Below are 17219 nucleotides of genomic sequence, written 5' to 3' on the forward strand. Positions count from 1 at the left end.
GAGAATACTTATACTTTATTTCATGTCTTCTAATGTGTAATATAAGCCCTTACACTGGAACCTTTAAAAACAGCAAGAAGGGCCTGGGTTTGATTCCCCGGCCTGGTGACCAAGGTCCTCTCTGTGTGGAGTTCAAATGATACATACATGATCAAATGTATGTCCATCCATCCATCCATCCATTTTCTAAGCCGCTTCTCCGTCAGGGTCGCGGGGGGATGCTGGAGCCTATCCCAGCAGTCTTCGGGTGGAAGGCAGGATACACCCTGGACAGGTCGCCAGTCGTCTCCCAAAATGGAAATACTTAAAAAAGTACAGATACACAAAAAAACTACTTAAGTACAGTAACGAATTACATTTACTTAGTTACTGTCCACCACTGTTGGTTGGTTAGTGTAGTAACACCTCTGCCTTCTACACTGTAGACTAGGGTTCAATCCCCCTGGCTGGGTGAGCACCCTACACTATACCAATAAGAGTCCTTGGGCAAGACTCCTAACACTACTTTTACCTACATATATAAAAACTATCAAATTGTAAGTCGCTCTGGGTAAGAGCGTCAGCCGTAAATTTAAATGAATGTTACTTATAGGCCAACTGAACATTTACGAAGAATCCACAGTGGACCATCCGAATAAAGTATTACCGAGAGTTTCAATGTGCTGGGTTATACAATCAGGGTCAGGATGTGGACATCATGCTAGGTATGGTCACTCAAGAAATCATTGCTTTTTGATATACTGTGTGTAAATCGGAGACTGCAGACTTTTTAATTCATGCAGTTACTTCAGCTTTTTATCCAGGCATTTATGATGCTTTATCAAAGACGTCTTAGAAGTCTTCACATTGAGTTACACCACCTTTTTACACTCACCGGCCACTTTCCATCCATCCATCCATCCATCCATCCATCCATCCATCCATCCATTTTCTAAGCCGCTTCTCCGTCAGGGTCGCGGGGGGTTGCTGGAGCCTATCCCAGCAGTCTTCGGGCGGAAGGCAGGATACACCCTGGACAGGTCGCCAGTCCATCGCAGGGACCAGCCACTTTATTACCTTATTATTGTTCGGTTGCTTGTTAACACAAATAGCTAATCAGCCAATCACACGGCCGCAGCTCACTGCATTTAGGCCTGTAGAGGTGGTCAAGACGACTTGCTGAAGGCAGACCGAGCATCAGAACGGGGAAGAAAGGGGATTTAAGGGGCTTTGAACGTGGCGTGGTTGTTGGTGCCAGACGGGCTGGTCTGAGTATTTCAGAAGCTGCTGATCTGCTGGGATTTTCACACACAACCATCTCTAGGATTTACAGAGAACGGTCCGAAAAAGAGGAAATATCCAGTGAGCGGTCAGTTGTGTGGATGAAAATGCCTTGTTGATGTGAGAGGTCAGAGGAGAATGGGCAGACTGGTTCCAGATGATAGAAAGGCAGCAGGAACTCAAATAACCAACCAGAATCTCTGAGGAACGTTTCCAACACCTTGTTGAAAGTCTGGCATGAAGAATTAAGACAGTTCTGAAGGCAAAAGGGGGTCCAGCCTTTTACTAGCACGTACCTAATAAAGTGGCCGGTGAGTGTAGATGAAAGGGCAAAAATCACTCCCGGATTAAGACGCAGCAGGAATAGTTTGAAGAAAATCTAAATGAGCCTTTTGTTAATTGTGTACTGAGCGCAAACCTCTGCTGGACTGGCTGCTAACTCCACCTCCTTGGCTCCAAGCTTCAGCGGCTATTGGGCAGACTCCAGACTTGTCAAAGCAAATCCAGAGACTGGCCTTTTTGTCTGGGGAGCTGCCTGTGAAGAAGCAGTGAATGTGCGGCTCCACTTGTCTAACTAGGCACATCCAAGCCAAAGAAACTGCATCATCATGGAATCCGCTCTCACTCTCAACACTGGAGCACGGATGCCTGTCGTAGGTCTGGGGACATGGAAGGTAAGAGACTCCAAACTCCAGGTTACTGTTGTTTGAATGTAGTTATTCCAGCACTGCAAGTCCAAGGCACATAAGCAGATCATTTAAAGCTGTTTATCTTGGCAGTAGGTCTGTTTTTGTTGGTAAAATCACCACAAATTAGAATACATGCAAATAAGTTCTCTCCAATCTTAAAGATGGTTCTTCGAGGGCTCTTTAGTAAAGAATAAGGTTCTACCTAGAACCATGAACACCATGAAAAGGGTTTTATATAGCACCTTCTATTTGCTATGATGTCAAGTGTGTAACTTAATAGAAGAACCCTTTTTGGTGCTATATAGAAGCATATACAACACATTCTCCATCAATTTGAAGAACCCTTTCACAATGCGGAGAACAACAGAGAACAACTTGATCATGCAAAGCGTTATCTGAGTGTTCATGGTTCTATATAGAACCAATTTTCTTTACTAAGAAATATAGAGCCATGAACACTCACGCAACTATTTGCATGCTTAAAGGGTCTTTGCACGGGGAAATGGTTCCTCAGATTCATGGAGAATGTGCTGTACATTTGTGAAAATGCTTCTAGATAAGTTTCCTTTATTGTTACAATCTTGACGTCATAACAATAGCAGAACCATTTTTGGTTCTATATAGAGCCATACAGAATACATTCTCCATTAGTCTGAAGAATACTTTTGCAATGCAGAGAACCCTTTAATCGTGCAAAGTGTTATTTGAGTGTTCATGGTTCTACATAGAACCACGTTCTTTACTAAGAAACCCTTGAAGGACCATTTTAAGAGTGTAGAACAGAGCGTTTCACATAAATTAATGTTTAAATTCATGCAAATGTTCAATTCAAAGCACAGACAACATTAAACGCTCTAAATAAAAAAATATGGTTCTCCAAGGGTTCTTTAGTGAAGACAATGCTTCTGTATGGAACAATGAACACTCAAAGAACTATTTATATGCTTAAATGATTCTTTGCATGGAGAAATAGTTCCTTAGATTGATAGAGAATGTTCTGGACATGGTTCTGTATAGCACCTTTTTGAACTGGGTTCTAGATAGCACCAAAATTGTTCTTCTATTGTTACAATCTTGACTTTACCACCCTTTTTGGTGGTATACAGAACCGTATACAACACATTCCCCATCAGTCTGAAGAACGTTTTTGCAGTGCAGAGAACCCTTTAATCATGCAAAGTGCTTTTTGAGTGTTCATGGTTCCATGTAGAACCATTTTCTTAACTAAGAAACCCTTGAAGAACCTTTTCTAAGAGTCTAGAACAGAGTGTTTCACATAAAACCACTTTTATTTGATATTTAAACTCATGTTCAGAGCACAGACAGCACTCTAACACTCAATTTAAAAAGATGGTTCTTCAATGGTTCTTTAATAAAGACAACGGCTCTATCTAGAACCATGAAACCTCAAAGAACCATTCGCAATGCTTAAATGGGTCTTTGTATGGTGAAACTGATCCTCAGATTGATGGAGAATGTATTATATAGAACCTTTTTGAAAGGGTTCTATATAGAACCAAAAAGGATTGTTCTATTGTCACAATCTTGACACTTAAAAAAAACCCTTTGCATGATTAAAGAGCAGAACCCTTTCAGTGCTATAGAATTATACACCGCACATTCCAATCTGAGGAACGAAGCATGCAAATGGTTCTTTGAGTGTTCATGGTTCTATACAGAAGCATTGTCTTTACTAGAGTCTTTACTACAGAACCTTAAAAGAGAGAAAATCTCTATATAGACCTTTTATAAAAAAGGTCTATATAGAACCATCCAAAGGGTTCTTTGCATGGTGAAATAAGCCCTCAGATTTTTGCGGAATGTTCTGGATATGGTTCTCTATATAGCACCTTTTTAAAAAGGGGGTTTTTCTGTTGTTACCATCGTAACAATAGCAGAACCCTTTTTGCTGCTATATAGAATCAAGCACACGCTTTCTCCATCAATCTGAGGAATGCAAAGAACCCTTTGGATGGTTCTATATGATGTTTTCTGAAAAGCGTTCTATATAGCACCCAAAGGGGTACCGTCTTTGTGCTTTGGACCCCCACAGATGGATGAATCTGATGATTGAAAGAGTATCAATAGAAGAACCCTTTTTAAAGAGGTTCCATATAGAACCAGCTATAGCATATTCTTGCAAATTTTCCACCAATCTGAAGAACCATTTATGATGCCAAGAACATGCAAATGTTGCTATGCAAAGGGTTATTTTTAAGTGTTCCTGGTTCTATATAGAACCACTGTCTTGTCTAAAGCACCCTTGAAGAACTGGAATCTTTTTAAGAGTATAGTGGTGGTTCAGAACTACACGACCCACAGTGTTAAAGCGGCGGTGATGGTTCTCCACAGTCCTCCCCAGGAGAGGTCACAGAAGCTGTAAAGGTGGCCATCCTGGCTGGTTACCGTCACATCGATGGAGCTCACGTCTATGAGAACGAGAAGGAGGTTGGGGCCGGCATCCATGCCATGATTGACCAAGGAGTGGTGAAAAGAGAGGAGCTTTTCATCGTCAGCAAGGTAGGCAGGACACATCAGCACAGTCACTGACCACCTTAAGATCAAGTCCCACAACAGCCAGAAATGAACCCAACACCACTCGCCAGACGTGTCTGATCTTCAGAGTCGGACCAAATCAGACTGAGCCGTAAAACTGAGCCAATATCAGGTTCAGCTCAGTTTGGTCAGTTTCTCCAGATCAGTATTAATGTTGTTCTGTTCCAGCCGGTCTGTAAAGCTTCTTACAGCCCGTTTAGTTTGGCGAATGGTGTTGGGTTCATTTCTGGCTGATTCCAGGTTGTTCAGCTGTTCTTCTGTCACAGCTGCCGACTGAAAAGCTGCTCAGTGGCGACGACGGTTTGGGAATTTAGCGTCGTCTCGTCTTCAGAGTCGGACCAAATCGGCTGTTGGTCAGATGTGACCTTAACAGTGTCCGTTTTCTGTTTGTGGCAAAGTAAGAAATAATACGTTCAGATGGCTCGAGCGCCTCCTACAGCTGTCAGAGTCGTTACTCTTAAAGAACGTGGTTCTTCAAGGGTTCTTTAGTAAAGAAAATGGCTCTGTGTTGAACCATGAACACTCCAAAAACCCTTTGCATGACTAAAGGGTTCTTTGCATCACAAAAAGGTTCTTTGGATTGATGGAGAATGTGCTATAGATGGTTCTAGGTAGAACCTTTTTGAAAAGGGCTCTATATAGCACCCAAAAGGTTCTCCTATCGTTATGATGTCAAGGTTGTTACAATAGAAGAACCCTTTTGGGTGCTTTATAGAACCCTTTTCAAAAGGATTCTATAGAAAACCATCTACAGCACATTCTCCATCAATATGAAGAACTCTATCATGATGCCAAGAACCATTTACACATGACACGGTCCTGTAAGTGTGTATATAGAACCATGTATACTCAAAGAACCCTTTGCATGATGAAAGGGTTCTTTGCATCATTGAAGCGTTCTTCAGATTGATGATGTTTTATGTGGTTCTATATAGAACCTTAAAAAAGAAAAGGGTTCTTCTACTGGTACAGGCTTGATACGGTAACAACAGAAGAACCCTGATTGGTGCTATATAGAACCCTTTTTAAAATGTTTTTATGTAGAACCATCCACAACACATTCTCCATCAATCTGAAGGGCCTTTAATGATGCAAAGAACCCTTTATTCATGCAAAGGGTTCTTTCAGTGTTCATGGTTCTACACATAGAACCATTTTCTTTAAAGAACCACAGAAGAACCATCATATTATAATGTTTATTACTGCATGCTGTGAAATGAACTGTAGACAAAATCAACCAAAACAAAGTCGCACGGAATGCTGGGAAGCTCCACCCCATCACTACAATAGGCTGCTCAGAACTGCTCCGATTAATGGGCACTGAGTGGGAAGCAGCTAATTGCTGTTGCCGTTTAAGGAATGCAGTCAATTACGGCAGAGCTTCCTGTGCAACGTTCCATCAGTTCTTCCCTGTGCCCACTTCTCACTGTCCATGTTTAATCCTTTCAGCTGTGGTGCACGTATCATGAGAGATCTCTGGTCAGAGGAGCCTGTGAGAAAACCCTGAGTGACCTAAAGCTGGACCATCTGGATCTCTACCTGATGCATTTCCCTATGGGCCTTAAGGTAATATTAATCAATAAATATTTATAACGTACAAGTGAAGCTACTTTGAAAGTGTCCCATTGCTTCACACTGGAAGAATCTGAACTACAAATCCACTCTAGGAATAAATCTGCAGCCCCACTTCCAAAAAATTTGGGACACTGTGTGAAATGTAAATAAAAACAGAACGCAGTTGTAACGCGGAGCGAGGAGCCCGACACATACGCTGAGATAAGCGACTGTTATTAAGGGCAAATCCAGGGTCATGGTCAAAACGGTCCAGGTTCAAGTAGCCAATATGGAGAGCAGGAGGGACAGACATGACAAAATCAACACAGAACTCCAAACAGACCAGAAATAAACAAAACTCCATCCATCCATCCATCCATCATCTTCCGCTTCTCCGGGGTTCGGGTCGCGGGGGCAGCATCCTGAGCAATGAAGCCCAGACCTCCCTTTCCCCAGCCACTTCCACTAGCTCCCTGGGAGGGATTCCGAGGCGCTCCCAGGCCAGCTGGGCGATATAGTCACGCCAGCGTGTCTCGGGTCTCCTCCCCAGTGGACTTGCCTGTGACACCTCCCAAGGGAGGCGTCCAGGAGGCATCCTAACAAGATGCCCGAACCAAACAAAACTCTTCAAACAATATACACACTTCAAACAGTACATCAAACAAACATCAAACAACAACCAACAAGAAACTCAGGAAAACACAGGGCTTAACTACAAACAGGGATAACGAGGATGCAAGTGGAAAACAGGTGGGAACAATCAGGGGCGGAGTCACAAAACAAGGGGGCTGGACTGGGAAGAAATCCAAACAAAACCACATGACGGGACTAAAAGGTAAACAAAAGCACATGAGGAGACTGGGAGGGGCCAATCGTGACAGCGGTGATGTGCAGATCAGTTAAAGTCTATATTTAAGTGGAAATGTACAAACACAACGTATGAAATGTTAAAACTGAGAAATGCGTTTTTAATATATTCCTATTTTCAATTTGAGGCCAGCGGAAAAAGATTCAGAGATTCCAGAGAAATCTCTGTACGCAAGGGACAAGGCTGAAAACCAACACTGGCTGGCTGTGATCTTCTGTTGTCTTTGTATCATTTTCTTTGTATCATTTTCAAGAGACCAGAGAAACTCAGAAATGTGGGAATTTTCTCTGTTAAAAGTTACAGTAAACACTGTTTTATCTTAGTTTACTGTTGTATTACGGTCATTTCTCTTCATAGCAAGCATAAAAATCACTAATAGCATGCTGATGTCTCAGTAGCTAACTAGCTAACTTTCCCGTTCCACCTTAAATAGTCCAGCAGTTCTGACTGAAGCGCCAGCATGTAACTGCTGCTCCATTTAAGGTGGAACGGGAAAATTCAAACGAGAATCTGGAGAATCTTCAGCTTCAGCTTCACATCACTGAAGAATTAGGGGGGGGTGATAATAAATAATTGCCCCCCTCTTTGAAGGCGTATGATCCCTAAATGTAACTAAAGCCCAGCAGTGAGGAGCTGAACTTTCCCCTCCTCTGCTGTCCCTGCAGACGGGCAGGGTCGCCTACAGAGCGGCGCTAGTAGCTGTTAATGAAGTGATGCTCTTTATTTGAGGGGCTCATTTCAGAGGGAAGATCTCAACCACTGCCCTGTAGCTCAGTAACAAGGGGTTAGGATGACACTCGAAAACAAGAGGTAGGGGTGAAAATAAGAAATGGGACTGGGCCAAAGTACTTAGTAAAGAGAGCATTCAAAATAGAAGAGAAGGAAATATATCACTGCTGTCAGAACAAAACCTCGTATCTCCATTTTTTGTCAGTTTTTCAGTTTTTGACCTAATTTAAAATTGCCTATCGCCCTTTACATTGTGTGTAAATTTCCAAAAGAACCAGCCCAACATGACTTAGAAGAACGTCTGGTTCCATAGACTTACATTAAAAGTGAAGTAGGTTTTTTCCTTCTCCTGTAAAGTTACCATTTTATAAATATATATATATATATATATATATATATATATATATATATATATATATATATATATATATATATATAATGTTGTAATAAAGTCCTATCATATATAAGTGATACACCCAAATCAGCAGTGTATACAGGTGTGCATTTGCACCTATTGTGCAAACTGTTCTCTGTAATGTTGGTAAGGAAACTGGGTTGAAGGTTAACTAAAGCTACTTAAAGTAGTTCAAACTACTTTATGAAAAATTTCAAATTTGTTTTTAATTTTTTTTTTTTAATCTATTCATTTGACATCGTACCTGATATCAAATGAATATAATAAATATAATCCAGAAAAAAACATGCCAACAAAAAATCCCAAACTTGCTTATAAGTCAAACATAAACCCTATTCATGTGAAAGTGCAAGGAATGTCAGCTTTTTATGGCCAAAACTGTTTATGGCCAAAAAAATGTAACTGCTTGAACCTCTATGCAAATATGAATGTAGCTGAACTACGAAGCTTCTGTAAAACGTAGTTAAAGTACTAGTGTGAGTCGTTCACTACTCCCAACACTGTGTACAACATGGGAAAAGCATTAAATGTGCTCTGATTGCTGGATTTGAATCTGCAGCCTGGAGAAGAGCTCTTTCCTTTTGATGCTGAGGGCCAAGTGATTCCAGATAACAGCAGCTTTCTGGAGACATGGGAGGTAATTCAACATAAACAGCCTATTCAGGCACAGAAACGAATCACCGTCTTGTTAAATTAATACATAAAAACGTATTCCATGAAACGCTCATGAAAGACGTTCTTTGAATCTGTGAATCTGAAAGATTTGATATAATGTTCCTAAAGGAAATGGAGAAGCTGGTGGACGCTGGGCTGGTCAAGGCCATCGGCATCTCCAACTTCAACCGAGAGCAGATTGAAGCCGTCCTGAACAAGCCAGGCCTCAAATACAAACCTGTCAACAACCAGGTGAGCCAATAAAAATCTGTTATTCTTACTTCTGTTTAAAGCAGCATGGTGTCAAAACTGAAAGAAGTACACTCTTAAAAGAGAAGGTTCTTCAAGGGTTCTTTAGGAAAGAAAATGGTTCTGTATAGAACTATGAACTCAAAGATTCGTTCGCATGAGTTTTTCAGATCGATGGAAAATGAACATGAATGTGCAACAGCTGGTTCCGCATAGAACCTATTAGGAAAACATTGTATGACATCGTAACAATAGAAGAACCTTTTTGGGCTATATAAAACCATTTTCAAAAAGGTTCCATCTACAGAACCATCTACAGCACATCGTCCATTCATCTGCTTGAGGGGGTCCGAAGCGCAACCGACGTTACAAAATATTCTTCTGCATGTTGTGTGCAATTACATGCTTCCACCAGAGGGGTCTCCAAATCCCCACACTATGCACAGTGTTGCTGTAACAGAGTTTAAGAAGGCTTTGTGTTCTCCAGTAGAAAAGTATGAATAAAATCTTTTTATCTCCTACTCCAGATTGAGTGTCATCCCTACCTGACGCAGGAGAAGCTGATCAACTTCTGTCACTCAAAGGGCATCACAGTGACTGCGTACAGCCCTCTGGGGTCGCCTGAAAGACCATGGTAGGAAACAGGGCTGGGTCCTGTCAATACCATCAATACTGCGCCGTTATCAGTAGATCGGTTATCAGAGGGAAAAAGTGGAATGGATCTGATTCAATCCTGAAATAGCAAAAAATCTACTGTCCATATGCCAGAGTGATGTGCCGTTTATAAAGGGGAAGGGGGGCCGGATTCTGCAGGCGAGTCGGAATTCGGCACAGCGTTTTATTTATGTTCATACGCTCAAAAAAATATTTGAGCTTAAAAGTTAAAACTTATGTATTTTAATTACATGTCAATTTCCCATTCAATTTTTTGTCCAGGGGGGTGACATCTCTTTGCATCCCACCTGAAATGAAAGCAAATTGTGCCGTCTTTAAATCAGCCATCACTGGACAACTGAAGTGAACCCGTCTCTGCCTGGACGCCTAATTCTGCTGAGTGCTCTGTGTTTACAGGGCGAATGCAGATGAACTGTCCCACCTGAAGGACCCACAGATCAGAGCCATAGCCGACAAGTATAAGAAAACAACGGCACAGGTACATTTGTGTGTTTATATAAGATTCTAATATAATTTCTTTAGGATCCAAGTTTTGTTCTTGGCACTTATTCATATCAATATTTCATTGAAAGAGTGCAGATTTGAGCATTATTGGCATGCATGTGAATTTGCGTTTGATTGAAACAAGCTGAGATTTGTACATCAGCCTCGGTGCGTGAAATCAAGCGTCGGTGTACCAGCACCTCATTTACATATCATTTACATGAAACACGCCCTAACTCATGCACAATTTATTAGTATTTAAATTTTTTTCCTATTTTTATTCCGGTTATTGGTGTTATAGACGATACTAAAAATATTTTTTGATTAACCTCCAATCAGCTGTCGGCGAAGTGGGTGTGTGAGAATTTTATCCCAGTTATAGAAAAGGATTTGCTTAATATAATTAGCTCATTAAAATCGACGTCATGCTTATTAGATCCTGTACCTACACATCTATTTAAACAGGCACTGCCTAAGGTTGGGAACTCATTACTAGATATAGTCAATTCATCTCTCAGCTTGGGCTATGTACCTAATTCTCTCAAATTGGCAGTCATTAAGCCCATCATAAAAAAGCCAAATCTGGATCCCTGTGAGCTGGCTAATTATAGACCGATTTCCAATCTCCCCTTCATAGCCAAAATTCTTGAAAAAATAGTGTTTAAGCAGCTGTGCTCTTATTTACAAAACAACAGCATTCATGAAGTTTTCCAATCAGGATTCAGACAAAATCACAGCACAGAAACCGCCTTGCTAAGAGTAACAAATGACCTACTTTCTGCACTCGATAGGGGCAGCACTGCCATTCTTGTGCTCCTTGATCTCAGTGCTGCCTTTGACACTATAGATCACGCTATTTTGCTCAATAGATTAGAAAATCTTATAGGAATTAAAGGATCCGCCCTCACCTGGTTCAAATCCTATCTTAGTGATCGCTACCAGTGTGTTCATTTAAAGAATAAATGCTCTTATCAGTCTAGAGTTAAATATGGTGTCCCACAAGGGTCAATTCTGGGCCCAATACTCTTTACACTCTACATGCTACCGCTGGGTAAAATAATCCGTAGGCACGGTATTAACTTTCACTGTTATGCAGATGACACCCAACTTTACATATCAGCTAAACCCAATGAGGACCTCTGTCTAAACCAAATAACTGATTGTATTAGAGAAATAAGAAAGTGGATGACACTTAATTTTCTCCTACTAAATTCAGATAAAACTGAGGTCCTCCTACTAGGTCCCAAACTTGATAAAATCGATAATATTGTAGTAGAAATAGATGGTCACCTAATCATACCAGGTAAAACGGGGCGAAACTTAGGAGTCATTTTTGACTCAGTTCTTTCATTCGATGTGCATATATGCAGCATAGTTAAAACCGCATTCTTCCATCTACGTAATATAGCTAAACTCCGCAACATACTCTCTCATGCAGATGCTGTGAAGCTGGTGCATGCATTCATAACCTCTAGACTGGACTACTGCAATGCTTTGTTGGCTGGAAGTTCATGTAAATCTTTGAATAAGCTCCAGCTGGTTCAAAATGCAGCTGCTAGGGTGCTCACCAGAGCTAGAAAATTTGATCATATTACACCAATCCTCTCATCCCTACATTGGTTACCTGTTAAATTCCGTATAGACTATAAAATACTCCTTTTGACGTATAAATCTCTTAAAGGGCTGGCCCCGCAATATCTGGCGGAACTCCTTATCCCTTATAACCCGCCACGTACACTCCGCTCGCAAGAGGCCGGCTTATTATCAGTCCCGCGTATTAGAAAAAACAACGCATTAGGTAAAGCTTTCTCTTATAAAGCTCCGCAACTTTGGAATAATCTCCCTATTAATATACGGGACTCAGACACACTCTCAGTCTTTAAATCCAGACTCAAAACATTTCTTTTTGAACAAGCTTTTAGATAAATTTATCATAGCGGTTCTCTCTAGCTGTAGCCTGCAGCTATTCTACTATTGTCCAGTGCACACAAACTTAGTCTGTACTGTTGGTCTCCCTTTAACGATTTCTCTTACAGCTCACACACCAAACACAAACCCTGTTCTAATCATTATCTTTCTCTTTTTCCCCTCATGTCCTGAGCTGCTGTCTGGAGGTGTCCATCCAGGGTCCCTGTGCTTTTTCACAGGCGTGCCCCGCTCTTCAGCATAGTATAAAACCATTCTAACCTCTTTTTCTTCCCTCCCACTCTGTTCTCTCTCTCTGTCTCTCTCGCATGCGTCGAGATGTTCGGTTGGCCTGTCTGGAGGTGCCGATTCGTGTTTGCAGCACTCTGGAATCGGCCCTGTCCCGCTCAACAGGGATTAACACAACCCTTCTAACCTATCTTTCTTCCCTCCCACTCCGTTCTCTCTCTCTATCTCTCTCACATGTGTCGAGATGCCCCGTTGGCCTGTCTGGAGGTGCCCCATTCGTGGTTCCAGCGTTCCAGCCATCTTTTTGCACTCTCTTTGTACTGTTGTTCTTGTTTCTGTTCTGTTTCTTCTGTGCGGGTCGACCCACGGGGGTTGGGTTCCTCGGACTGAGCCTTGGTCCCTTCTAAGGTTTCTTCCTCTTAAAGGGAGTTTTTCCTTACCACTGTAGTCACCACAAAATTGGCTTCACTGTGGTGATGCTCATAAGAGGCGTGGACCTGTTTTTTTCTGTAAAGCTGCTTTGAGACAACCTTGTTGTAAAAAGCGCTATATAAATAAACTTGAATTGAATTGAATTGTGCAACTTTGATGAATAAGTAAGTGAGGAATTGGTTCTCTAATTAGCTGTTTAGCTGAAGAACCCAGTAAAAAAGCCACATTTATAAAGGAACATGAAGTATCCAAGCCTGGCAGGGTGGGGGGGGGTGGGGGGGGGGGGGGTCCATCATCAGCTTTCAAAAGGAGCTCCGGCCGAGTCTCTCAAACACACACAGTTTAGAATACTCACCCTGAAGAACGTGTCACCGTCTCGCCTCTGACCACATGACGTGCTAATCTGAGAATTTTATCACCAGGTCCTAATCCGGTTCCATATTGAGAGGAATGTTGCAGTTATTCCCAAATCCACTAATCCAGGGAGAATCAAAGAAAATTTCCAGGTGATTGCACTGGACTGTATACTCTGAGCTACTGTGTATTATTCTCCACATAAAAGGAATCATGCAGTGAATACTGTGTTTTCTGTTTTGATGCAGGTCTTTGATTTTAAGCTGAGGAAGGAAGATATGAACACCATTCTGAGCTTCAACAGGAACTGGAGAGTTTTTCCAATGGACTGGTAAGTCAAGTAGTATTTTTGTAGGTTGTCCCAAGGTTGTTTACTATTTTTAACAATCAAAGAAAATGCTCACATTGGTGGCTATAATGCTGTCAGCACCCTGAAGGGCGTGTCTCAGTAAAGTCTGTCTAAACTGATTACTTGTAGTGAAACATAACAGAAGACATCCAGTCTTTCAAATTAAGATGTACACCGATCAATGACACGATGACCACCTCCTCGTTTCTCCGCTCACTGTCCACCTTATCAGCTCCACTTACTGTATAGCTGCACTCTGTAGTTCTACAGTTACAGACTGTAGTCCATCTGTTTCTCTGATACTCTGTTACCCTGTTCTTCAGTGGTCAGGACCCCCATGGACCCTCACAGAGCAGGTACTATTTGGGTGGTGGATCATTCTCAGCACTGCAGTAACACTGACGTGTTGGTGGTGTGTTAGTGTGTGTTGCGCTGCTGGAGGTTTGAAACACTGTGTCCACTCACTGTCCACTCTATTAGGCACTCCTACCTTGTCGGTCCACCTAGTAGATGTAAAGTCAGAGACGACAGCTCATCTGCTGCTGCACAGTTTGTGTTGGTCATCCTCTAGTCCTTCATCAGTGGTCACAGGACGCTGCCCACAGGACGCTGCCCACAGGACGCTGTTGGCTGGATATTTTTGGTTGATGGACTATTCTCAGTCCAGCAGCACAACACACACTAACACACCACCACCACGTCAGTGTTACTGCAGTTCTAGCAGGAATAGCAGCTCTTTTCTTTTCTAATTAAACCGTTTTATAGCAGTTTTAATATGTTACAACTTGACAGCACAAACAGCAGATATGTTTAGTGTGACAAAATCACAATGAGAGAAGTTTCACGGCTGTATAAGAGAAGATTGTCCTCCACGCAATGTTAGTACAGCTCAGGAGCTGCTCTGAAACTCTCACACCAGCTTCAGCACATTTGGATGGATCTCTAGGGAAGTTATGCCTCAGTCACACACCAGCGATCCAAACGTCCACGGTTAACAGAATCCGTGTTGTCATGGAGGTGAGATTCATGTCTGTGTGACTGCAACGCTGATTAAAATAGAAGCGTATCTGTTCCGTCGGGACTAAAAACCCTTCAAATGTCCCTGTTCTTAAGGGTGATTTTGAGAACCAGCCTTTGAGTGCTTATACAGAAAATATCAACGAGCATTCAAAGCACGTAAAATGCAGTTTGGGCCAGCAATACAGACAAGCGCTGATAAGAGAGCATGCAAAGGTGTTTATGTTTCTTTCTTGATCTGTTTGAAACTCAGTGGTTCTCTTATCCCTTCATTTAGGGCTTCTAAGCACAAGGACTTCCCACTGAACGCAGAGTACTGAGCTCCTCACCTGCACAGCCTGAACGTTCCTTCAGTTCTGCGGTCAAGGAAATCATTTTCTATGATGCCTGTATCGTGATGTTTCGTAACATTGGTAACAATGTATCATTAAGCACATCGCTGTTGTCGGAACAAAACCTTGCATCTCCGTTTTTGTCGATTTTCAGTTTTTGACGTGATATGAAAATGCATGTTGGCCGTCATATTCTGTGTAAATTCCATGAAGGATGGACCAAAATAAACAGCCAAAAATGACTTGGAAAACATTCTGGTTCCATTGACTTACATTGAAAGTAAAGTATTTTTTTCCTTCTGCTGTAAAGTCACCATTCTGGAGATAAGAGGTTTTGTTCCGACAGCAGCGATATTTATAAACTGCTTATAATGCTTCATAAGGCTCTATAATTCATTCTTTAGTGACTTATAAACATGCCCTGCGATGGACTGGTGTGTCCTGCTTCACGCCCAATGACAGCTAGGATAGGCTCCCAGATGGGGTTTACCCTGCTGGACACCCCCCGTGACCCAGGAGGATAAGCAGTTTAGGAAAATGTGTGTGTGTGACTTATAAACAAGTAGTAACACTAGTGACACTATCCAATTTTAATGCCTTTTAATTGGATAATGAGGTGTGCCTAATTATAAAGCACTTATAATACTTATTAACAACTCTAAAAACATTATAAACATTTAAAATGCCATGACTGGGTGCTTCAAGTGAACCAGTTTACCTTTCAAGCTATTGCAGCTGATCTAGCAATAATTAAAGATATGCTGTATATATTATGGTGCACACTGTTAATAAGTGCATCCCTCACTTTTCTGCAAATATTTTTTGATGGGATGACGCTACAGAAATGAAACTCTGATATATCTTAGTGGTCAGTGTGCAGTTTGTATAGCAGTAGAGACAGTTGTCTTGGTACTCCTTACCAGGGCACCACCACACATGCTGGACACCATCTGAGCCAAGCAAGTCTATCTTGGTCTCGTCAGAACACAGGACATGGTTCCAGTAATCCATGTTCTTGGACAGCTCATCTTCAGCAAACTCTTTCCTGGCTTCCTTCTGTGTCAGCTTCAGAAGAGGCTTCCTTCTGGGACGACGGCCATGCAGACTGAGTGGATGCATTGTGCGGCGTATGGTCTGAGCACTGACGTCCCACTTCTTCAACCTCTGCAGCAATGCTGGCAGCAATGCTGGCAGCACTCATGCGACTATTTTTTGAAGCCAACCTCTGGATTCGACACTGAACACGTGGACCCTGGCGAGGCCTGTTCCGATTGGAACCTGTCCTGGAAAACCGCTGTATGACCTTGGCCAGCATGCTGTACCTCAGTTTCAGGGTGTTAGTCTTCTTATAGCCCAGGCATCTTTGTGGAGAGTAACGGTTCTATTCCTCACATCCTCAGAGATTCTTTACCATGAGGTGCCGTGTTGAATATCCAGTGGTCAGTGTGAGTGAACTGTACCCAAAACACCAAATTTAACAGCCCTGCTCCCCGTTCACACCTGGAACCCTGTAACTCTAACGAGTCACACGACACCAGAGAGGGACGACGACACGACTGGGCACAATCTGGACACGTTCACTGTGAGGTGGACTCACTTGTGCTGCCAGCTGTTTAGACATTAATGTCTGTGTGTTGTTCTTTTCAGAGGACAGTGAATCTGCTCTGCTGTACAAGCTGCACACTGACCACTTTAACTTATATCAGAGTTTCAGTTCTATAGTGTCGTCCCAAAAAGTGTATTATGTAAGATTTTGTCTAGATAACAGTGTGAATGGGCGGAGCTAAACTGCTGCAAGACAAATATGCAGATATATGTAAATAAGCTAACATCACAAAAAAATAAAAATTTTAGCTAATTACATTTACTCAAGTACATGTACTGAAATACTATACTGATAGACTTGAGCTGTCCTGAGTATTTTCAAATCATAATACTTCTACTTCTACTCAGGGTGAGTAATGAGTAAAGGAGTTACATTTTTACTCAATTACTTTTTCATTCACATTTAGTTACTTAAATCTTTTGTGTTTTATTTCATTGTTTTGTTGGTAACACCTGTACTGCTTTGTGATTAGTCTCACTTCGGAGCTTCATCAATTTATTTTTGACCAAAAGAATAATAATTAAAAAAAAAGAATAGACGTGTACAGTCCTCGGTTCCTGAGCCAAAAGATGCTGAATTTAAGAAGTTTCACTGCATTTCTAGACGGTAATGAAGTAGTTTTTTTTTTTTTGTCCTGATACTTTTGTACTTTTACTTAAGTAAAAGTATTGTTACTTGAGTAAAAGTACCTACCTAGAAATCAACTTGAGTAATGGTTGACAGTCCAGCCATCCATGGAACAAAGTTTGTTAGGGTTAACCATCCATTAAACCAACAAACAAACAAACAAACAAACAAAGTGTTATGCCCTTTAAATGAGGTTAAAACATAACTGTATAACGA

At 41.6% G+C, this 17219-nt stretch overlaps 1 protein-coding gene across 3 annotated transcripts; it reads left to right on the plus strand.

Annotated features, from left to right (window-relative positions):
* Positions 1-1744: 1744 nt before the first annotated feature.
* LOC108437940 (aldo-keto reductase family 1 member B1-like) lies at positions 1745-14998 on the plus strand. 3 transcript variants are annotated; one of them, XR_005130806.1, is made up of 10 exons: positions 1748-1934; positions 4302-4469; positions 5955-6071; positions 8631-8708; positions 8855-8977; positions 9502-9608; positions 10046-10127; positions 12531-12603; positions 13141-13224; positions 13321-13403. XR_005130806.1 is itself a non-coding variant. In XM_037541894.1 (10 exons), exons 1-10 carry the CDS (start codon positions 1869-1871, stop codon positions 14756-14758), a joined length of 951 nt encoding a protein of 316 aa, XP_037397791.1. In that variant the 5' UTR covers positions 1751-1868; the 3' UTR covers positions 14759-14998. The 3 variants fall into 3 exon arrangements, 2 of the variants coding, with proteins under 2 accessions (XP_017570878.1, XP_037397791.1); XM_037541894.1 differs by lacking the exon at positions 12531-12603 and adding an exon at positions 14716-14998 and having other exon boundaries at positions 1751-1934; XM_017715389.2 differs by lacking the exons at positions 4302-4469; positions 12531-12603 and adding an exon at positions 14716-14998 and having other exon boundaries at positions 1745-1934.
* The last annotated feature ends 2221 nt before the right edge of the window (positions 14999-17219 follow it).

The sequence above is a fragment of the Pygocentrus nattereri genome, chromosome 1 (assembly GCF_015220715.1).
Source record: "Pygocentrus nattereri isolate fPygNat1 chromosome 1, fPygNat1.pri, whole genome shotgun sequence".
In the NCBI taxonomy this organism is placed as follows: Eukaryota; Metazoa; Chordata; class Actinopteri; order Characiformes; family Serrasalmidae; genus Pygocentrus; species Pygocentrus nattereri.